This window comes from Mesocricetus auratus, unplaced genomic scaffold, assembly GCF_017639785.1.
Source record: "Mesocricetus auratus isolate SY011 unplaced genomic scaffold, BCM_Maur_2.0 Super-Scaffold_100009, whole genome shotgun sequence".
Classification (NCBI taxonomy): domain Eukaryota; kingdom Metazoa; phylum Chordata; class Mammalia; order Rodentia; family Cricetidae; genus Mesocricetus; species Mesocricetus auratus.
In genome coordinates, this window is record NW_024429193.1 from 53,230,789 (window position 1) to 53,254,565 (window position 23,777).

Genomic DNA, 23,777 nt, shown 5'->3' on the forward strand with positions numbered 1-23,777 from the left:
GTTGTCCAATCTGGACAAGCGGGATACAAGGAAAAAGAGACTGGTGAGTCTTGCCAAGACAGAGTAGGATAGTATTTCAAATTTTCTACTTCTGAAATTGGTCTGTCAGATATACTAGGCCTACAGATTGCCCCAATGTTTCAGAGAAACTTTGGGTGACTGTCCAGGTAGTCAGCTGTTTCTGTCATTTCTTGCATGTAGTGCAAGGTGCTTGATTGCACATCCTGCTTACTCAGGTAATATTGTTTTCCTTCTAAGGTCTTTGATGGGATTGAAGACTAGACAGTCATAATACTATCTTTTCATATCTTAGCTGAGGTTATTAGGTACATGACTTAGATTCTTCAGGTTAGGACAGCTATTGGAATAGTCTATTATTTGCCAATTACCTATAGCCAGGACATTTAGTATGTTTCTTGCTTGATGTTGTTTTTCTTGGCTGTAGTTCCATTTTTGTTACTACAATTTCTTTTACCTGGACAATACTGATAATTGTTCTTATTGTATATAATTTTGTATTAGGTTTAGAATCTTATTTAGACAAAAGAGACAAGTGTTGTGAGAACTCATTCCGCCTATAGCCTTGGGATACCAGCCCTAGAGTGTTGTCTTGTCTGCTACAAGACAACTGATAAGCTGGAGGGGAAGACTCTTACTCTTATTTGGCATGGTCTGAGACCAAGTGGCCAAGAGGTGTCATGGTTGGTGCTTTTGACCCCTGGGCAGAAAGGCTGGACGAAGGCAGTGGGATCAGCAGTGACATCTGCTTTGCTCGGTATCTGTGAAGTTGTCTTTTCTTTTTCTTTAAGATTTATTTATTTATTTATTTATTTATTTATTACATATACATCAGATTGAATTGTAGATGGTTGTGAGCCACCATGTGGTTGCTGGGAATTGAACTAAAGAACCCTGGAAGAGCAGTCAGTGCTCTTAGTTGTCTTTTCATTGTACCCTTTAATAAACTGGTTATTCTAATTCTGTAGTTCTCATACCATCTTCTTTTCTTTCAGTTACCCAAAGAATGCCTCATTTCAAATAGTGCAGTTCAAATGATTACTCTGGAAGTGAAAAAAATTCAATGCATGGCAGATTTCATTTTGAGTCATTCTGCTCCATTTTATTTTATTTGAAGAGACAGGATCTTACTATGTCACCTACACTGACCTTAAAATCCTAGGCTCAAGTGATCCTCCTGCCTCAGTATCCTTAGTAGCTAAAATTGCAACATGTACCATTTGGTTGGCTTTTTAGTTCCCAAGTTTCTATGTTTGCTTTGCTTGTTTTTATTGCCTACCCACACTACTTTCACCCATGGTCTTTAGGCTAAAAATGTGGAGCAATAGAAGCCAACTTTATGTCTTTATCAAGGTAAAGATTTCCCTTTTGTCTGAACTCCTTGGGAAGTGACTATAGAACACTTTAGTCTTCTTCCTCCACTGCACCTCTTGTCATAAACTACTAACCATCTAAGAGTCATGCAGAGAACAATCATCTCTATATGAAACCATCACTGTTAATTTTGAAAATGAAAGGCTACAAATGGACCACACTCTACAATGTCTGAAGAGTGGACAGGATACTCAGCATACAAGAGGCCAGCCTTCAAGTCCAGCTCCAAAAGCAAAAATCAGCCTACAACTAAAGTTCCTTTTCCAACACAGCACATTTCTTATGTCATTCACATCTCAAAGTTTAAAAGTTTTATCTAGAATTTGCTTAGATGGCTTCTTTTCTCAACTTAATAATCTAAATCATATCCATGAAATGATTTCTCACCTAAATTCACTACATTTTTGGCCCAGAAGGTAGGATCACAATGGAAACGAATTGCTCCATTGGCAGCAGGAACAGGATCACATCGTGCTTTCAAAATATGACGTAACTGAAAAGTAATCTTCAAGGAAAAAAATTCACATTAGTCTTAAAATTAAATGTAGTTCAGGCTAGCCTTGAACTCACAATTCTCTTGCCTCAATTTCCCAAGTGCTGACTGGAATTACAGTTATATGCCACCAAGCTGAGCTACTCTGTATCTTTATATACAGATGGTTACAATAGTCAAAATGCATGTTTATACTTAAAACAGGTTCTTATAATTACAATACAAACATTCTACACTTGTAAATAATAGGTCTATTAGGTAAAAATAAAAATACTATGTTTCTCACCAGACGCTTGCTATACAGTAGTGCTGTGCTGCTGCCACTTGCAATGGCCCAGTTTGTAAAGTTCATAACATGCTTCACCTGCCGGGAAAGGCCTGTGATATCATTCTGCTGCTGCAGTAGCTTCATTTGTCTTTCTTTTGTGACATTCTGAAATAGAACAAGAACTTCACTGAAGCATTTAAAAGGTGACATATAGAAATACCTATATTTCCTTCAAAAAATAGTGGAAGGGAAGCTTATAATTATTTGGTGAGTCCATCAACAATCAGAAGTAACAAAAAGTGGGACTAACCATTCCTGTTCTAAGTGAATCCACTCATTCAGGACATCAGCAAAAGTTCATGGCTTTTCTTTCATCAAATAACTGTGTAAAGTGGTGTCTTCCTACTTTTAAGTTAATCCAACACAATGAGCTGCTTTTGAAGAATCATTTTTATATAATCTTAGCAATACTTTCTGGGTTAAAGAAAATACTGAGTTACTAATGCCACTTTCTAGTATAGTTTGAGGACAAGGTTAAAATTTCTCAAAACAAAGAGAAAATCAAAAATTCCATAGGTTTACAAGTACAATTAGTTAAACTTACATAACAAGGTTCACAAAGAGAAGCCAGTTTCAAGAAAATACTGCAAAGAAGAATAAACTGCTCAAAAGAAACCACTACCCAAGAAGTGGTGGGCAATGTCCTATATCTCACCAAAAATAATCTATCTACTTCTTTGTTAACCATTTTCTCTCTCCAAATTATACAACTTCCATTACTAAGGAATATTTTTCAAAAGGGAACAAGTTCATTTATATTATAAATAAATGGATGAAAGTATTCAACAGACAGAAAGTTGAGCTATAGCCTCACTAGGATATCATAAATTCTGCCAGGCTGTGGTGGCACACAACCTTTTTCAAGTACTCTATGGATTCTAGGTCTACACAGAGGAAAAAAAACTTCAATTCCTTAGCAAAGCTTAGGAAAACTCTCTTTTACAATTTATAAAAGTATTATACAAGAAATAGCAATTTTAAAACTTAACATGTTGCTGGGCAGTGATGGTGCACGCCTTTAATCTCAGCACTCGGGGAGCAGAGGGAGGTGGATCTCTGTGAGTTCCAGGACAGTTTCAAAAAAAATGCTAATAGCATATGGAATATTTATCAGAATTATTTTTATATACACATTAGTCTTGAGGTAGTTTTAAATTCAAAAGCTCTTGAAATGAATTTGCAATGACCACTTTCAGATATATGGGTAAAATGTATTTATGATAAATTAAAATGTATCAAAGATAGCCAGGCAGTGGTGGCATAAACTAATCCCAGCACCCAGGAGACAGAGGCAAACTCTGTGAGTTTGAGGCCAGCCTGTTCTACTGAGCAAGTGCCAGGACAGGCTCCAAAACTGCAGAGAAACCCTGTCTCGAAAAACCAAGAGGAAAAAAAAAAAAGTATCAAAAATAGCTACTATTAACTGCTTTGAATTCATATGGTTATTCTAAAGGAAAAAGCTATTAAGGTTAAAACTCACTGACTACAAGTATAGTAAGGAAGAGACTCCAAACTTTAATGACATGTTCAAGATTTTTAATATCAATATTGTTCAATGGGAAATGTATTTGAAAGACAAAAATTCAGATATTTTATTCACAAGACTTCTTTATATGCATATCTTTAACGGAGTCTATGGATCAATGAAATACAAACAACCCTCTAAAAATAATCTAATGTTTATCCTTTAACTCAACTTCTTTAAAATTCACATTTGGACAGGGAGTGATGGCACATGCCTTTAATCTCAGCACTTAGAAGGGGGATTTCTGTGAGTTCCAGGCCAGTCTGGTCACAGAGTGAGTTCCAGGACAGCCAGGAACACATAAAGAAACTCAGCCTAAATAATCACTTACTTAACTTGCATGCACACACGCACGCACACACGCAAACAATGGACATTTCAGATTTTCTGAGAACACATCAACTTTGGGCAGTAAAGATTTAGATTAATTAAAACTTAATTAAGTTGGGGCCAGACAGTAGTGGTACGTGTCTTTAACCCCAGCACTCAGGAAGCAGAGGCAGGCAGATCTGTGAGTTCCTGGCCAGTCTGATCTACAGAGCAAGTTCCAGGTCAGCCAAGGCTACACAGAGAAACCCATTCGGGGGGGGGGGACTTAATTTGGATTTCAAAACTGTACTAGATTCTCAGAAAATTTGTAACTACATATTAACCTCAAAATATGAAACACAGAGACCTAATAGTATAAAATTAGTAATTAAGTTCAAATGTGGAACACTTTTGGCAAATTACAAAAATACTAAGTGGCTCAAACATAAGCCCAACTGCATTTATATAAAGAAGCTAAATGAAAGTCTCTTACATAAAGGAAGAAAAGAAATTCAAAGGGCTTGCTTTGTCTTCATTTACATCATGCTTTAGTAATTTGTTCCTAAGACAGTGTCACTATTACCTAGCTAGTTACATGGCTTTAAAAAATAAAAAAAAAGATGTTTTATGCCAGGCACGCCAGTACATGCCATTAATACCAGCACTCGGAAACAGACATAGGCTATAGGTTCAAGACTATCACCGTGATTTCCAAGTGGACCAAAAAGGGGGAAAAAAATAAAAGTGCTATTAAAATTAACTACAAAGCAGCTAAACATAAAAAGTTCACTTTACCAGTAGTACCAATCCTGGATCTTCGGGAAAATGCTGCAAGGAAGAATATCCCCCAACCCATTTAAAAGAGCTTTCAATAAACATTGGGAACAGCTGAAGAGCAAGAGAAGCAGTTTTTGTTTTATTTTGGCTTTAACCATACCTCTAGCTGCTGTAAGAGAGATTTTCCTTTCTTATTAATTTCATTGATAAGGGTAAAAATGGCCACTTTAATTTCCTGCTCTACTCGTTTGTTCGTCTCGTTTACTTCTTTAATCCTGAATAAGAGAAATAAAATATATCATTAGGTTATCAACTTGACCTGTGTCTGAATCATCCAACTAAGGCATTTTTCCAAGCAATTAAAGTTAAATATTTGTCAACATGTACAACTTATGTTGCAGCATCCCTAACCACTTAGATCCAAACAAAGAATGAATTCAGTATTTAGTAATTTAAATTAAGCTCATAAAGGCCAGTTTATTCATCTGTAGACCACTATCAAATTATTATGTCATGAATGTGATACACAAATATCTAACAATACTGTCAATCAAATTTGCTACATATATTGTCTAATCCTTATTAAAAATTCCATGTAAGATGCTTTCTGCAAAAAAAATGCAAAAGAATAATACCACAATGAATAGTTACAACCCTTTGAAAGAACAGCAATTTAACTTATAAGCAGTTATTTTCAATTCAAACTTTATCACTTTAAATGTGGGTTTAATTAAGATTGTTCCATAGTTTCCTCTCAAATTTGCTTCACACTATAGGTAGAAAAAAAATTCATATTAAATCATTAGGGGTAGGGAGTACACCTGTTAGCAGTAACCCAGGACCTCTTTTATTGCTAAGAATGTGTTTTATCCCCAAAGATTAAGAAACAATCCATTTTTAAAAATAGCTACCACATATTTTATAAATGAATATATTCACCTATTACAATTGAATTTTAAAGTTCTGGTTACAACTATTAAGTGCTGGATTGCTTTCATATTTATAAAATGAAAGCAAACAATATCATTAATAAGTAAAATGTCAATACCCAACCATAATATCTAGTCTTTATGTATTCTGCTTTTGTATACTTTCATTAGCCAAATACATATACAATTTAAACACACTCTCAGAAACATAATGCAATTTTTCTCCTTTTCCTGCATATCACCGCTTGTTTATTTACCTGCAAATTTTGTTTAATTCTGTTCTTACTAAAGTAAATGGAAACAGTAAATAAAAAATAAAGTTCCTTCCAGGCAGTGAGTTCCTGCAAGTTCGAGGCCATCCTGGTCTACAACGTGAGTTCCAGGACAGTCAGGACTATTACACAGAGAAAGCCTGTCTTGAACTCCCCCAAGAGTGAGAGAGAGTGAGAGAGAGAGAGAGAGAGAGAGAGAGAGAGACAGAGAGAGACAGAGAGAGACAGAGAGAGACAGAGAGACAGACAGAGACAGAGAGAGACAGAGAGAGACAGAGACAGAGAGAGAGACAGAGAGAGACAGAGAGAGACAGAGAGAGAGAGAGGACTGTTACACAGAGAAAGCCTGTCTTGAACTCCCCCAAGAGTGAGTGAGTGTGTGTGTGTGTCCGTATACATACATACAAATCATTGGTAATATGACATACAGTCCTCCAACAGAAAACAACTAAACCAAAATACAGAAGTCATGAAGCAGACTGGAAGCAGAAACAGCCTCAGATAGACTTATTGTACTGATAAACAAGTCCACTAAAAACTAAGTTTTTAAAATAATGTGGGCTGGAGATGACTCTGTGATTAAAAAGCAAAAAGCACTTGCTACTCTTGCAGAGTTCATTTCCAGTAGCTACACCTGGAGGTTCATAACCACCTCTAACTCCAGTTCAAGAGATTCTAATCCCTTCTTCTGGCCTCTGTGGGCACAAATTCGTTCTTGTACAGATAAACAGGAGAACACACACAGAGATAGGTATTTTTAAAATATGTTGGCTTTTTTTGTTGTTGTTTTTGTTTTTTTATTGTTTTTCAAAGCAGGGTTTCTCTCTGTCTTTGGAGGCTGTCCTGAAACTAGCTCTTATAGACCAGGCTGGTCTCCAACTCACAGAGATCCACATGCCTCTGCGTCCCAAGTGCTGGGATCAAAAGTGTACCACCACCACCCCGCTTAAAGTATTTTTTTTATGTAATAAAATTTTTAAAATAGGGAGGGGAGTTGTGCAGAGAAGACTGATTAACAGAATTTTGCTGCAGAGTTAAAGACTGAAGTTCAGATCCCAGCACCCACACATCAGACTCATGGATACTGGGTACCAATCCTGGATCCTCTTTTGGTCTCACTGAAGATGAAAAGTTGCATCATACATGAACCATCACTTTTAGTTGTTCAAATATTTAATACTTGTACATCTTATATGTCATTTTACCATCACAAACTAATGATTTTAATATTCAAGGCAAAGCTTCAATATCACTGAGTCTATACAATTAGCTACAATCCTATTCATACTTTCAGGAATTTAAAGGTTTAAAGTGTTTCAGTTCTAAGCATGTCTTTCCAGTAACAAAAGTCCTAAGCTTACTAATTTATCCTGTTTAGAATGTATTACCACTTTCCCTTATAAATAGCCTATCTTGTTTATAAATATAACTAAGCTAGCCCTGTAGATCCAAAGCTGCAGGATCGCCATGACACAGGGCAACAACAGGCTATCAAAGAGGAGTCCCAGTGAAGGCCTCAAAACAGACCAATGACTTCTTTTTTTTCCATAGCTGAGGACCAAACCCAGGGCCTTGCACTTGCTAAGCAAGCTAAATCCCAACCCTGACCAACGACTCTTTACAGTGAACACTTGCAAGTAAAGACATACGGACAAAAGGGTTTACTGCATGCCTCACTGTGTCACGCTACAGCTTCCATGACAAGATTGATTTTTCCATTTTTTACTTCTCACTTATATTTTATTTAATTTGGGGGGATGTTGAAGGGACAGGGAAATGAAAGGGATTGACCCACTATGATGTGAAAGACACAAAGAAACAAAAAAAGATATAGAATAATTAGAAAATAATCAGGATGATGGTTATGGCAATGATATACTGGGTGCTTAGGATGCCAAAATCTGTATTGCAGATTCACCTTATAATGCTGCTAGTAAGATAAGTCATTGTGTGTGTGTGTGGGGGGTGTGACAGGGTTTCTCTGTAGCTTTGGACACTGTCCTTGAACTCACTTTGTAAATCAGTGTGGCCTTGAACTCAGAGATCCGCCTGCTTCTGCCCCCAAGTGCTGGGATTAAAGGCAGGTGTCACCAGTAGTTTTGAATGCTTGTTTCACAGGAAAATAAATTTGTTCACTACTGCGGATTTTGTGTAAGCTGTGTTGCGTTTGCATACATACGTGTAGGTGAGAGCAGCATGTAAAGGCTGAGAGGTGCTGGATGCCCTGCTCTACCACTGTCACCCTAATTTCCTGGAGAAGGTCTTCACTGAGCGTGGGGCTTGGCTAGTGGGCAGCAAGCCCCAGTCATGCTCCTGTTTCTAACTCTCACTGCTCTGTATTATGGTGGGTGTACAGCCTCGCTCAGCTTTCTTTGCGATGTTGGGTTATTAGCTAATCATGCTTACACATCAAAAATTTCTACCCTCTAAAGCCTTTGTCTACTGTCAATATTCTCTTTGTATCTTTCATACTAACTTGCTTTTCAAAGTTCAAAGCTTATATACATTGAAGTCTTATTAATTAATTATAAAAATTTAAAGATGTATCCTAAAATGTTTTAATGTTTTTGGTAAACTTTAATTAAGAAATGCATAACGCTCAACTTATTTTACTATTAAAAATGTTTAATGTAGTAGGAAAATAAATTAAATCTGGATAAACTCTTCCTTAACAATCCTTACAGCAAATTATTTTTATGCAACAGACTTACCTATTCTGCACTTGTGTAGCTGCAAAATGAACATAATTCTTCTTTTCAAGAAGCTTAGCCAACAGATTTTCAATTGCACCTTTCTGATTCTGAAAAGCTTCTTCCAAAAACTGATACCTTGAAACAAACAAAAACTATATTCAAATCAGAAAATTTATAATTTATAATTAACATTTGGGAAATAGCAGTTACATGAGTGTTGAAGTAATTCTATTTGCGGCTGGTCAGTCACTACAATAGCAACTTTTAATGGCAATCCAATACTATCTGTCTGAAAAAGCCACTATGAAAGAAAAAAACTTTCCTCAGCAAGTACTCTTACTTACATCAGAGTTTTAATTGAGGGTTCTATTTTTTAATCCAAATATCTGAATAAGGTACATACAATTTAAATCATAAAATACAAAACACTATACAAATACTATCAAAATCACTATAAGTTCCAAAATAGCTGCTATCAGTCTGTGTTTATCTACTCGGTGACTGAGTTCTGTTAGTCAAAGTCAGATGCTAGGCAAGTACTCTAAAATTGATCTATACCCACAGACCTAATTAAGCATTTTAAAATAGAACTGAATAAAAAAATTCAACTGTAGTCACAATACACATTCAACTTTGCATCTGCTTTTTACTATCTACTATGTTTTATGAGGCTTTTCAAAGAAATTCTATCAAATAAAGTCAATGTAATTTTACTCTAAAAATACCAACATTGATTGATATATATCCTTAAATTTTCTAATTTTAACACGAGAAATATAGATGTAATGTTCAAGTCCAAAACCCTTGGCTAAAAGGATACTACAATAGTTTTACTGCAATTTTACAAATTATTCATTAAATCAACAAATTGATTTTTATATGCTTCTGTCTCTGTTGTTCAGTGTACTTTCTGTGTAAAATTCACATAACTCACAGAAGAGTTATAAGCAGGCACAAATATGCACTGATACCACACTGGTAAGATATAATCTGTACTAAAAATCCAGTATCTAAAAATGGTTTCAAGACCTAGGGAAGCTTCACAGAGAAGTTCTGCACTTAGCAGAGAAATGCTTAGTACATTACTTACTGCATTTTCAACAGGGTCAAAGAATATACAATGTTAGAATATAAAAATGTAATTTAAAATAAACTAATTTAAAATCCAGGGCCAGGCATAGTATGTCATTTCTTTGTTTTGTTCTCTATGCAATAAGAAGCCCTTGAAGAATTCTAAACAGAATATGAAAATCCAGGCCACTCTAGAAAGATCATCCAACAGAAATAGAAAAATAAAAACAGCATAAAACCTAAAAGAAACAGCATTATGAGTAGTTCAAACAGAAGTGTGGGCAAGAGATCAGGGTACGTTTGCTGGCTTACTTGCCAAACCAGCTAAAAACTATTGATTTTTATGAGATCAGATGTTTTAGTGATATGAGAGGTCAATTAAGGCAATGTTAAGACTAAAACAACAAAATCAGATGAGCTCATTGGTATGTGCAATACTGGCATGAAAGTTACAGGGGTAACCAACTTCTTTGGAGGTCATATTTAAGGTCTGCTCCACAGAATGGAATTTGAGTCCCCTACTGTAAATCTGGCCAAAAGCTAAGCAAGTTGTCTAACTGCCTTCTAAATATGGTCAGATCCATAGATTAGGCCTATTCTCAGCCCTAACCAGAGAAGCTTTTTCTCTGCAATACCCAGCAAATTGGTCTAAGTACTGAAAATGAGTCTCTACTGAGTGGTCAGCCCTGAATGGGACACCTATATTAACACCACCATCCCACTACCCCACTCCTGCCTTAGCTGAGATAGAATCACCGAAGGGCTTAGGAATATAGGCAGACGACAGGAAGGAGAGCTGTGAACTGTTGTCTTCAGTATACACGCAACATGGTCAGTGGACCTATGAACTAAGAACTATCAAAGAATGAATACAAGATATTCTACTGGGGAGAGAAAGAGTGTTGAGTGCCTAACCAAAACAGAGCCAGACTTTTTTTCCCTACAATCTTAACACTTATGAGACTCATGAAGAACTCCCATCAACACTCTGGCAAGTTCTGAGGTCAGTCTGGACTACAAAGTGAGGTCCATACCAGCTTGAGATAAGGTGGGACCCTGTCTCCAAAAAAAAAAGAGAGAGAAAGAAAAATTACAGTTTTGTTTCTGAATACTAAAATCACAAATGGAAAGGCAAGAACTGAAATTAGTAAGAAAACTATGAACTTAGAGGTATTTGTCTTCAGTGAGAATCTGAGCTAAAACATTTAAATGCTATACAATTAACATAAAAGAACACTTGTTACCAAAAAGGGAAGCTTTTTAATAGGGGGATTAAAAAAGGAAGAATGGAGAACAATATAAGGGAAAATGAATCCTAGCCCCCCTTGAGAGGCAGAGGCAGGAGGCAAAGCTTGGCTTCAGGAGACCACTTCAAAAACAAATAAAACAAAGTATGGCTATCTGTATTACAGAAAACAACCGATAAGGTGCTAACTTAAACTTTTTAATGTGGTAAAATATACATAAATATACAGTAAATCTATATAATAAAATATACTGGCTTAAACAATTTTTAAGAGTTCAATGTTCATATGGCATGTTAATTCCAACAATTGACTACTATTTCTCAATAAAAAGAATAGGTTAAATAGAGCTGTGGGGGGGAGGGGAGGAGAGGGGAGAAGAGGAATGCCACTTAACATGGTGCAAAAAAATAGAATAGTACTTTTCTTGGATGAGGTAAGAGGAATTTTTTTGAGTAAAGGCCGGGCGTTGGTGGCGCATGCCTTTAATCCCAGCACTTGGGAGACAGAGGCAGGCAGATCTCTGTGAGTTCAAGGCCAGCCTGGTCTAAGGGAGTTCCAGGACAGGCTCCAAGACAATATAGAGAAACCCTGTCTCGAAAAACCAAAAAAAAAAAAAAAAAAAAAAAAGGATGTTATGAACCTTCCCATTCAGTTTATCAGAATCTAATGGACTGATTGAATCTATACTTTCCCCCTTGATAGCCACTGTACATGAAAAAAATTTGTCATAGATATTTCTATTAGACATCTTAAGCATACAGTGGAAGTAGCCTCAAAACTCAATTCACAGATAGCATGAAAAAACAAAGGATTAGAAATTACTCTATGTCTAGCCTTAAACTCTTAACATCCTAGAAGTTTCTCTTCTGTACTCCCCACTCCACCACAGGGTTTCTCTGTGTAATAGCTCTGGTTGTCCTGGAACTCACTCTGTAGACCAAGCTGACCTCGAACTCACAGAAATCCGCCTGCCTCTGCCTCCGGAGTGCTAGGATTAAAGGCCCAGGTATAATGAATTATTCTGTAAAGTTACAAAACTCGTAAAGTGAACAATAGAAAACAATACTCCAAAGCTACAAAGAAACCCTGTCTGGGGGGGAAAAAGTAGAAGTATTTAAATAGACATTAACTCTATAGAGTTACATATCATTCAAAAGTCATCAGAAAGACAAAAGAATAAAGAAATAAAGCTTAATGGGCCAAAAGTAAAGAAAAAGGATTTACAGATCCAACAAGAAAAAATAACAAGAGAACAAAACAAAAAAGAGAAAATTAAAAAAAAACAAACAGCAAGGCTAGAGATGTGTAGTTAAATGGTGGAGTACATATTTAGCATGTCTACGATCCTAACTTCAATAAGCAGGACCACAAAAGACAAACAGTATGCTTAGACATGTAACATAAGGAAGTATTTCAATTAAAGAGAATGGGAACAAGGAGACGACTCCACTGGTAAAGTACTTGCTATGTAAACCTGAGGCCCTGAGTTCAGGTGCCCAGCACCCACATACAAAGCCACCTAGGTGTGTGGTGCATGACTGTAACCCCCAGGGTACAAAGATTCTGGAGGCTTGCTGACCAGCTAGTCTAGCCAATCTGAAAGCCCAAATTTTAGCAAAGGAATTGTCTGAAAAAAGTAAAGCAAAGGCCCGGTGGCGGTGGCGTCGGTGGTGGCGGTGGCGGTAGCGGTGGCGGTGGCGGTGGTGGTGGTGGTGGTGGTGGTGGTGGTGGTGGCGGCGGCGGCGGCTGCACACCTTTAATCCCAGCACTCAGGAGGCAGAGTCAGGCAGATCTCTGTGAGTTCGAGGCCAGCTGGATCTACAGAATGAGTTCTAGGACAGGCCCCAAAGCTATAGAGAAACCGTGTCTGGGAAAACATACATGGATGGATGGACAGACGGACGGACGGACAGAAAATATTTTAAACTTTAGTGCAGCCTGAGTATACAGTGCTTATGAGCACCAAATAATTCGAGATCCTAGGCCTTCAAATTGACTTACCTCTTAATAGCTCATCTAGAACAAATTTCAGGCCTGCATTTTCTATTTGTGGTGTCTTACAGAGTTTTACTATCAAATATTTGCTGAATTGGGGAACTATACAGTGACTTCCAGGCCAGCATGAGCTATAGAGTCCTATCTTAGAAAAAGGAAAAACAGACAAACAAAAAACTAACAGAACAAAACACAACAGAAAACCTATAAAAACTAAGGGGGTCTGAGAGACCAACTGCTGTACTATAATTGTCAGACATGAAGGTATTCTACAGTTAGCCATTCAGTCAAGAACTAAAATCTTTAAGAGATTCTCTAAGCTTTTAGAGAATGTCAACAATAATTGGTTATAGATGATAACAAGATTTTAAAATCTGGAGATCAGGAGGGAAGAGAAAGAAAGAATGGCCTAAACAACAGCAAGGAACTGTCTCATACCTCCAGGTCCAATGACAGGTAAACATAAAAAGGTCAGTTAAGAGGAGCACAAGGGAAGCAGTGCCTAATTTTAAGGGGAAAAGACCTATAAATTGATAGAAGTTGAGATACAATCTACTGATGGCAAACCATAATTAATTAGTAAGCAAAGAAAAGGAGCTAGGCACATTATGAGTCTTATGGGAATTAATATATAATGGAGGATTCCTGGAAATGTAATACTATCTTGGGGTGTCAAGAATAAAGGATAATGTTAATCTCAGCAGACTGAAGGCTAAGGGTGATAGCGAAATTTTAAAAGGTAATAGTGAATAGAGTTAAAGTCTGGGGCTTTTCTTTGTAACCTATCAATGGAAAAGAAACTCTAGTTTTACACTAAGTCAAACCCATCTTCACCCTAGATAAGGGCTTAGAAGTAAACAGAATGTGACTTTTAAGTGAGTATTCATTTCAAAAGAAAAAGCCTCACTCTAGATTTGTACATTCCATTTTATAGCATGCTGACATTCACTAATAGCTTCCCATCAATATCATTATACATGAGATGTATTTATTTTTATTTTATGTGTAAGAGTGACAAAAGTGCACATATGCAGGTGTCTATAGAAGCCAGAAAGGAACAATAGATCCCCTGGAACTGAGGTTACTGACACCTAGCTGCAAGCTCTCATATGAATGCTAGGAACTGAACCCAGGTTCTCTGTAAGAGTAATGAGTATTCTTGTTTGTTTTGTTTTTGAGAGCCAGCAACTCTTCACTGTGTAGACCACCAGACCCCAAATTCATAGAAATCCACCTACCTCTGTCTCGGAGTGCTTGGATTAAAAGCATGTGCCACCACACCTAGCTAATACCAGTTATTCTTAACTGTCACACCATATCTCCAACATCAGTATCGTTTAGTTTTTTAAATGACTCAATATAAGCAGTTAAAATCTGTAATTTTCATTATCAGTCTAATAACTGCACCTCTACAGTTCAGAGTATTCCTCTTTTTTCTACTCTCTTGCTATACAAATTTGATTTGATTGAACACATCCTCTAGAGATGAACTGGTGCTGCAAAGCACTCTGAAGAGGTATTTCCAACATGTGACCTCACTGCCAATATAAACATATTACTACAACTGAATCTTTGTGATTATGATTCAATGCTGCATCTTTATGTTTGTTTATATCTCTCTTAACTCAAAAACCACCATGCAACGGTGCATAAGTTTTGATTAACTTTTGTAAATAGACTGAGGTGTATTTCATGGTAATAAATGAAAAGGGAAACCACTACATATATATATACATACATACACACATACATACATACATATTCTAATTCAGAAGTAATGTCAAGTCATCTTATTTTATTCTATACTTCACTACACACATTATCTAAAGAGTTGTTTCAGAACGTCACTAATCTGAAAAGATAAAAATAAAAAATATGTGTAAGTGGGTCCACATTATTTCAAACCTATATGATCACAGGCCACCTATATAAACACGAGTGGGTAAAAAAGTCAGGTAGTTCATAAAAGACATTGAACTATTTCACAGGGAAACCCAAAGCACCAGTACCCTAACAGCTATTAAAGTTAAGTCCTAACACACAGTAAAATTAGACTAAGAATTAGCAATGTGTAATAAAATTAAGATTATAAATAAATGACTTTAATAGACTCAATATGAAGCTATAGTTCCTTTACCTGGGCATTACTACAAAGATGAATATCATATCTAACTGGTGAACGCTCTACCTACTGAATATTATAAAACAGATAGCCAGATGGTAATACCTTACACCTTTAATCCCAGCACCCAGGAGATGATTAAGGCAGGCGTCTCAGAGTTTGAGACTCATCGTGATCTACACAGAGAAACCCTATCTTGAAAAAAATCAAGTAAATAAAGCAGAAGCATAGAAGTACATCTGAAAGACAATCTTGACATACTAAACAGAAACCACTATAACTACTCGAAATTCAGAGGTAATTATTAAGGCATAATATACTTAACAGATTACTAATCTTTTTTTTTTTTGGTAAAGGAAGCTAGCGGCAATAAATCTCTGCACAATAACCCCAGTATGGTCTATTTAAAAAGTGGATGGGTCAGAGAAACTAACAAACAGTAAGATTTGAAAGAAGTAATGCCACCACCTCAATTTATAGTCTTAGCCCAAACAGTCATGCTTAAGTGACTGATCTTCCTTATGGTTTCCCACTCCCACTATAGTTCCCCATCACAAATTTCTATCTAGAAAAAGAGTCAACTGTAATTTGCCTTCACATAAAAAAAGATCTAATTAATAGTTAATATATTCATTATGTACTAGGTAATTTCAAATCTTATGTCATGATTTGGCTAAGAGATGCAGGTCAAGTATAATAATATACTATATTAACATATAATATTATCAGAGACCAAGCTAAAAATGATTTAAAAGATGTGTTTAATATATGTGTTCAATAGTGGTTCACTGAAAAAATCCAGCAAAAGTTTCTAAAGGCCTGCCCAAATGGCTGGAAATCTTAGAAATAACCTAGAAGATTGGTATTTTACAAAAGAAAATTTATTTTTCTCACCTATTCTAAAAACTAACCAAAAAATCCCAGGATTTATTTGATACCTTTTGATTTTGAAAAATGTCTGTTTGACATATGGGACTATCATTAGCACCTATCATTAAAACTTCCAGCAAGCTAGGGAGTTTGCCATACAAACTCAACAACTTTATTTCAGTGCCCAGAACCCATGTAAAAGCTGGGGGGGGGGGGTGATGCCAGGAGGTGGTGGCGCACGCCTTTAATCCCAGCACTTGGGAGGCAGAGGCAGGAGGATCTCTGTAAGTTCGAGACCAGCCTGATCTACTAGAGTTCCAGGATAGGCTCCAAAACTATACAAGGAAACCCTGTCTTGAAATACAAAAACAAAACAAACCCCCCCAAAAAATTAAAAAAAAAAAAAAAAAAGCTGGGTTTGAGCCTGGCGGTGGTGGCAATTACATTTAATCTCAGCACTCAGGAGACACATCTGAGTCTACAAAACAAGGCTGCCTGGTCTACAAAGCAAATTCCAGGATGGCCAGGATATACAGAGAACCCATCTTGAAAAGCAAATAAATAGCCTTTAAAAAAATAAACAAAATAGAAGGCGGTTGTGGTGGCACTCTTCTACAATCCCAACACTCCTACCCTGAGATAGGCAGAGACAGAAATGACAACAGACCTCCAGGCCAACAGCACAGAAGATGCGGTGCAGCGGCAAAGCAAGAGGCCTTGTCTCCAACACCAGGTGGACAGAGAGCAGCCGTGAAACATCACCCTCTGACTGTTCACACACAAGCCCTCTCACACACAAGCAACAAAATTTTAAACTTAAAAATTACTCATTAAAAACTAATAGAAAATAGAGCTCCTTGCAATTGCCTACTACAGAGAGTATCATACCATCCATTACATATCACATATTATCCTGGAAAAGAATCCCAATTCAAAATTCAAAGTATTACTTCTCCTGAGTGCAAACTGCTTTTAAAATATTCTAAGCCAGTCCATTTGTAAATCAGAACCACATATACTGGGTCATTTAGAAAAATAACATAAAAACTAACATAACACACAGCCTCTAGCCCATCTTGTAGTACACATCACATTCCTGATGTCTGGGATATCCTCATAAAAAAACCAGGACAAGAAAAGAGGTATAAGGAATACACAAAAAATACTTGCCCAAGGTGGTACACATCTAGAATTGTAGCATTTCAAAAACTAACATAGAAGAATCTTAAGTTCAAAGCCAGCATGGGCTACATACTCTGTTCTAGGCCATCCCAGACGATATATATACAAGACCTGTCTCAAGAAACAAAATGAACAAACAACTTTACCCTTCTTCAAACACTCTTGAAGCTACATGCTAGAGATTAGGCTCACTGATAGTATTTTACTTTAGTATAAGAACTTAGAGCCAGGCGTTGGTGGCACACGCCTTTAATCCCAGCACTCGGGAGGCAGAGGCAGGTGGATCTCTATGAGTTTGAGACCAGCCTGGTCTACAGAGAGAGTTCCAGGACAGACTCCAAAACAATACGAAGAAACGCTGTCTCGAAAAGCCAAAAAAGAAAAAAAAATTAGGAGGAAGACATAAAAATTAAACCAAACTAAAAAAAAAAAGGGGGGCAATAATAGTTGAAACAACCCATACTTTAATGAAGCCTGAGGAAATCAAACTATGTCTGAAATACAAAAAAGTGAAGTCTCTCAATACTCTTGGGCCACACTTTAATATATGATACACACTTACATGTAATTTCTGAAAATACCTGGCAACACTTTTATACAGACTAGCTTATGGCAAAGGCTGTTAAGTGGCACCCAATAGTAAGCATTAGAATTTTGGAGCAGGAGCTGGGCAGTGGTGGAGCACGCCTTTGATCCCAGCACTTGGGAGGCTGAGGCAGGCGGATCTCTGTGAGTCTGAGACCAAACCTGGTCTACAAGAGCTAGTTCCAGGACAGTCTCCAAAGCCACAGAGAAACCCTGTCTCGGAAAAAGATTTAAAAAAAAAAAAAAAAAAGAATTTGGAGAAGGAAATTACTAGATAGTGAGAGACAACATAGAACATTTGAGGGGGATTCGGGGTGAGGGATGGGAGGGAGAACAGTGGTTAGAATGTAAAATGAAATGTAAAAGAATAAAGATTTAAAGATATCAAAAAAATATATAGATCTTTTGATAAAAAGTTAGCTGGTAATGGATATTAGTCAACACTGTGTGGCTGAGGGACATAAATTAATCCTGAAACCAGGAATAACTATCACATGCTCAAGTATTGAGAGAAACTCTAATGTGGAAAAAAGCATCCAGTAAGAGTTTCCTATAAAATGGAAGTATTTTTTACAGGAATGCGCAAGCAGTACTCATCATACCTGACTTCCACACTGAGCTTTGGCATTCCCCTCCCCCAAATAATTAAATATAATAAAAATTTAAATACTATGAAAGAAGTCTGAGAAATCAAAGCATCTGGCTGAGGCTGTGACAAAGATAATTTAATATCTGGGAAAATTAGAGGACAAGACAATACTGTGATGTGGCCCTAAACGTGAAACCTTCCAGAAGATCAGTCACTTCAGGTAACACACCAGCCACATTGCAGATGGAGGAATGAAACATTTCTGAATATAATGAACTATGGTTATTTGTAAAGATTTAGAAAATGCTCTGTAACACTGAGAGTTCTCTTTTAAAAAAACATTATTTCTGTATAATCAAATGTAAGCTGTCTTCTATATTATACACTATGTTCTATAGTATCTACGCTATATGGGAAGAAGTAAACAAGAGATTTAGAGTATAAACACTGGTATTCAAATCCTGGCTCTACTTCTTGTACAAATTACTTCAGCCTCCAGCCAGGCGGTGGTGGCGCACGCCTTTAATCCTAGCACTCGGGAGGCAGAGGCAGGTGGATCCCTGTGAGTTCGAGGCCTTGCTGGACCAACAGCCTCCAAAACAATACAGAAAAACCCTGTCTCGTAAAAAAACAAAAAACAAAAAAACAAAAAAACAAAAAAAAACACAAAAACAAAAACAAATTACTTCAGCCTCCTGAGAGCAGGTTCTTCCACCTTTCAAACAGTTATAGCATGAACAATATAGGTTAGTTGAGGTTTGGGGCAGAAACTCCTTTCTTGATAGTAAACGGATAAAACTTACTTTCTCTTTTTTAAAAAAAACCCTAGATAATTCTAGTTTGTAGATGTGCCTAATTTTTCTAATAAATAGATGCCATGATAAGTGAGAAAGCTTATAAAAATTTTGCTATATGCCTAACTAAAACTTCTATTACAGTTCTAAAACAGTTTAGATGAAACAGACAAGTGTGAGTATTGCTGATTCAATTAAATAAGGTTAATAAAAAGTTATATATTAAAACTATACTAAGTATAACAGTATTTACTTGTTTATAGCCCTAGTTTTCCTGCAAGTTATACATCTAACGTGAAACCAATGTATGTATGCTTAGATATTAAAACATGGTTATCAGTCATATATGTGAGAATATTTGTCAGTCACCTCCATACAACCTAAATATATTACATTTGGAAAAAGCTTATTTGAACCATAGGAACAAGGAAGTAACATTAACTCCAATCTTATAAACCCAAATGCACATTAATGATACACCTAACAAATATTCATAATGTAATTGATATGAACATGAAAGACATTATATTATCAAGTATAGATCACTTCAGGAAATAAAATCTGGGCTTAAATACTGCAAGACAAAATTATGGAACCAATATTTGTTTAAAAACAAACTATCAGTACTATTTCTAATATTTTTCAGTAAACAATTAAGACTTCTGTACCTATGTTCTTTGTGCTCCAATAGCTGGCAGTCTCTACATGTCAGCCTATCACATGTTTCACAAAACAGTTTCAGCTGTTCTTGTTTATGTACAGGACAAAATACAGGGCGCTGACCAGATGCTCCAACAGACTCTGTAACAAAATAAAACATTTTTAAACAGTAAAACTTTTGACTAACTTTCCCTATTTTTATTCAAACATCATAAATAAGTCGACCATTCTATTTTTTACCCAAGGGTTAAATCTGAACATTAAAACTACATGTATAAGGACAAGCAAGACAGCTCAGTGATAAAAGCATATGCTGAAACCTGATACCAAAATTCAATACCTGGGACTCAAATGCTATAGAAAATTAACTCCTCAAAGTTGTCCTCTGACTTCCACAAATAAAGACTGTGGCATGGATGTATATACGTATACACACACACACTTTTTTTTAAAAAACAGCAACTATATGTATCATACCTGAGACATCTTCTTTTTTCCTGATTAGATGATCTTTAGTGAATTTTACTCTTTGATGTGCTTCAATGCATGTCTTACATAGCCACTCTCCACATTCTACACAAAAACCAACTGCACTTGCATTGTCTTCACAACTAGTACAAACCTAAAAGAGAAATAAACACTGATCTACGTGACATTTGCCAAATGTATAGCCACAAAATAAAGTGAAAACTTTATAACTTGCTCTCTAAGACACTAATTCTTTATATAAAGAATAAAACCATCTTGTTATCCATTTATCTTCAACAAAATTCCCTTATAAATAAAACATTTAGATAGGAAAAACCTAATACTCAGAACATCAAAGTCTATGTAAAATCTTAATAACTTACTTTACCAAGTCTAAGGGTGTGGAAGAGTTATCATTTATTTCTAACTGGAAATATAGCCTAAGTGCCTAAATGACTTAACCAAATACTTTCTATAATTTACATTTTGGTAACAAGGAAAATATTCAGAAAAAATTGAGGAACATACCTGTTCTGACTTCTCATCAGAACTGCTAGGAGCTTCAGATGTGTCTTTTACAAAATAATTATCCACAAGATCTATCTGTCTGCATTCCTGACGACAAACTGGACACCGTATTACACCAACTAAAAAAAGAAATGGGGGTTAATACTGAATAATGTTGTATAAAATGGAAAGAAGGAAATTCTGAGCCAGGTGGCGGCAGCACATGCCTTTAATCCCTGCACTAGGGAAACAGGAGGATCTCTTGTGAGTTCAAGGCCAGACTGGTCTGCAAAGTGAGTTCCAGGACAGTCAGGACTATGTAGAAAGAACCTGTATCAAAAGGAGGTCAGGGGAGGAAGATGTCATCAAGGTACTTGAGATGTAAATTATTTCTGAATTTTTCAGAGGGACCCTCTTAAGAAGAGTGAGTCAGAGGCAGGCGTGTGCGTGTGTGTGTGCGCGTGCGTGCGTGCGTGCGTGCGTGTGTGTGTGTGTGTGTGTGTGTGTGTGTTTCGAGACAGGGTTTCTCTGTGGCTTTGGAGGCTATCCTGGAACTAGCTCTTGTAGACCAGGCTGGTCTCCAACTCAGAGAGATCTGCCTGCCTCTGCCTCCCGAGTGCTGGAATCAAAGGTGTGCACCACCACCTCCTGGCTGAGCAGCAAGCAATGTTAACCACTGAACCACCTCTCTAGCTCAGATGCATATTAGACAACAAAGCAGCTAAAGACAATCAGAAGACTGGAGTGAGTGATGTGCCAAGAAAGGTGGATACTAAAAGTAAAAACGATAATAATGGATTCTCCCCCCAACGTCTGTAGAATCAGTCCTGTCAACATTGCCTTTCAACCAGTGAAACTGATTTCTAGATTCCTGCCTCTAGAGCTTTAAACTTATAAGGCATATGTGTTCTAAATCAAATTCTTAGTGATTTTATTATAGCAAGAAATAAATAATCATTCTATAAATTTTAGTTTGGTGCTTAATATAATTTATGCAACTGTGGGAGAAAAAGCACCCATGCTTTTACCTATTAGTGTTTCGATGTCTATTAGGAAAGGATAAACTGTTGGTGTAATATGGAAGCTAAAGAATTAAAAACACAGAAGTCAATAAAACAAACTTCTGACATGTCAGCCATGGAATTGGAGATACATATACATCACAAATGATATGATCTGGGCTGGAGAGATGGCTCAGCAGTTATAAACACAGACTACACTTCCAGAGAACCTGCGTATAATTTCCAGCACCCATATCAAGGGAAACATGCAAATGCCTGTAACTCCAGTTCCAAGGGTAATAAAATACTTCTAGCTCCCAAAGCTCCTTCACTCATAAACACATATTCACACAGAGAAATACATATAAAAATAAAATCTTTTTTGAAAACAAAAGATCTTTAAAAATAAATGACACGATTTATGCTGGACACGATGGCAGATATTGGAAGTCCTAAAACTTGAGAGGCAGAAGGATCCAAAGTTCATAGCCAGACTGAACCACATAGCAAGACCCTATCACCAAACTGACAAACAAAATCAAAACAAATCCTTAAAGGCTCAAATTGGTGTATACTTATGATTTATAACACACAAATTCCAGGAAACACCATATGCAAAGACCAAGGTGTAACCGTCCCCAAGAACTATGTAGTGCACAAACCACATTATCTATACAATCATTCTGACAGAAAATGAAAATGTAAACAAATTTTCTCATTCTAGCTAGACATGGTGGGAAAGCACATGTAAACCCAGCTAATAAGGAAGCTGATGCAGGAGAATAACTTGAATCTGAGAGTTCAATAATAACCTGAGCAACCTAATTAAAAACTGACTCCACCCCATCTTTCTTACCTTACACACGTGTACACTTGCACAAATGCTAGTGTACACACACACTCACACAGCCACATTGTAAAGCAGTGGTTCTCAATCTTCCTAATGCTGTGACCCTTTAATAAGCTCCTCATGCTGTGGTGACTCCCAACCATAAAATTATTTTTGTTGCTACTTCATAACTGTTAATTTTGCCACTGTTATGAAATGGTCTTAGGTGGCCCCTGTGAAAGGGTCATATGACACCCCTCACCAAGGAGTCGAGACCTAAGGTTGAGAACAACTGTACTAAAAAATTATCAGAACTTCCCAAGAGACATACATAAGCTTTGAAAACAAGCCAACAAGATGGAGTTGCTTGTGTCAGCCTTTTCAAAAATAACTAAAAATCCAAGAGATTATGAAAATACATTTTTGTTTCCTTGAGACAGTTTATCTAGCACTAATTGTCTTTTAACCTTGGCCCATACTTAAATTCTATTTATTACTTGTTTCAGACATAGAATATTCTACCTCAAAATTTAGACATTAAAACAGCAAATGTGGAAATGGAACCAGGCCTGGCAGAAAATACTCTTGTTCTTTACTTTCTCTAAGTTTGTGTAATAATGGAGTTTGTGTTAACTGGGAAAATGTCATATAACTTTGTTTACTACCAGTAAAAATTGTTTGTTCGTTTATTTTATTTACTAAGAGTTCTTAAGACTTAAAAAGGTTAACATTTGAAAACTGAACAATGCTGTATGGGTTTAAACTTTCTTAAAGCATGTTCATTCCATACTATATGAATGTATATTTGTAAAAATCACATTAGATTTTTTAAAAGATATTCCCTTTTCAAATTGGTGCAGAGCTAAGACTATTTCCGGAATCAAGGAGTCAATCAAGGAAGAGAGAAAGGGAAGGAGAAAAGAACTGAAAAGAGAAAAAAAAAGTAAGTAAAACCTAGTTTTTTTGTTTGGTTGGTTTTTCAAGATAGTGTTTCTCTGTGTAGCCCTGGCTGTCCTGGAACTCTGTGGATCAGGCTGGCCTTGAACTCAAGAGATCCACCTGCCTCTGCCTCCCCTGTGCTGGGATTAAAAGCATGTGCTACCAGCACCTAATATAAAATCTTGTCTTAATAGATTAAC

At 36.6% G+C, this 23,777-nt stretch overlaps 1 protein-coding gene across 2 annotated transcripts in view; it reads right to left on the bottom strand.

Annotated features, from left to right (window-relative positions):
• Trim33 (tripartite motif containing 33) overlaps positions 1–23,777 on the bottom strand; it is a 75,946-nt gene that overhangs the window by 27,447 nt on the left and 24,722 nt on the right. For both annotated transcript variants that reach the window (XM_040752130.1, XM_040752129.1), the window contains exons 2-8: positions 20,830–20,948; positions 20,311–20,455; positions 19,842–19,974; positions 8,737–8,853; positions 4,985–5,099; positions 2,172–2,318; positions 1,780–1,897 (exon numbers count right to left, since the gene is read on the bottom strand). In XM_040752130.1, coding sequence (XP_040608064.1) covers positions 1,780–1,897; positions 2,172–2,318; positions 4,985–5,099; positions 8,737–8,853; positions 19,842–19,974; positions 20,311–20,455; positions 20,830–20,948 — 894 coding nt within the window. The remainder of the gene's footprint in view (positions 1–1,779; positions 1,898–2,171; positions 2,319–4,984; positions 5,100–8,736; positions 8,854–19,841; positions 19,975–20,310; positions 20,456–20,829; positions 20,949–23,777) is intronic.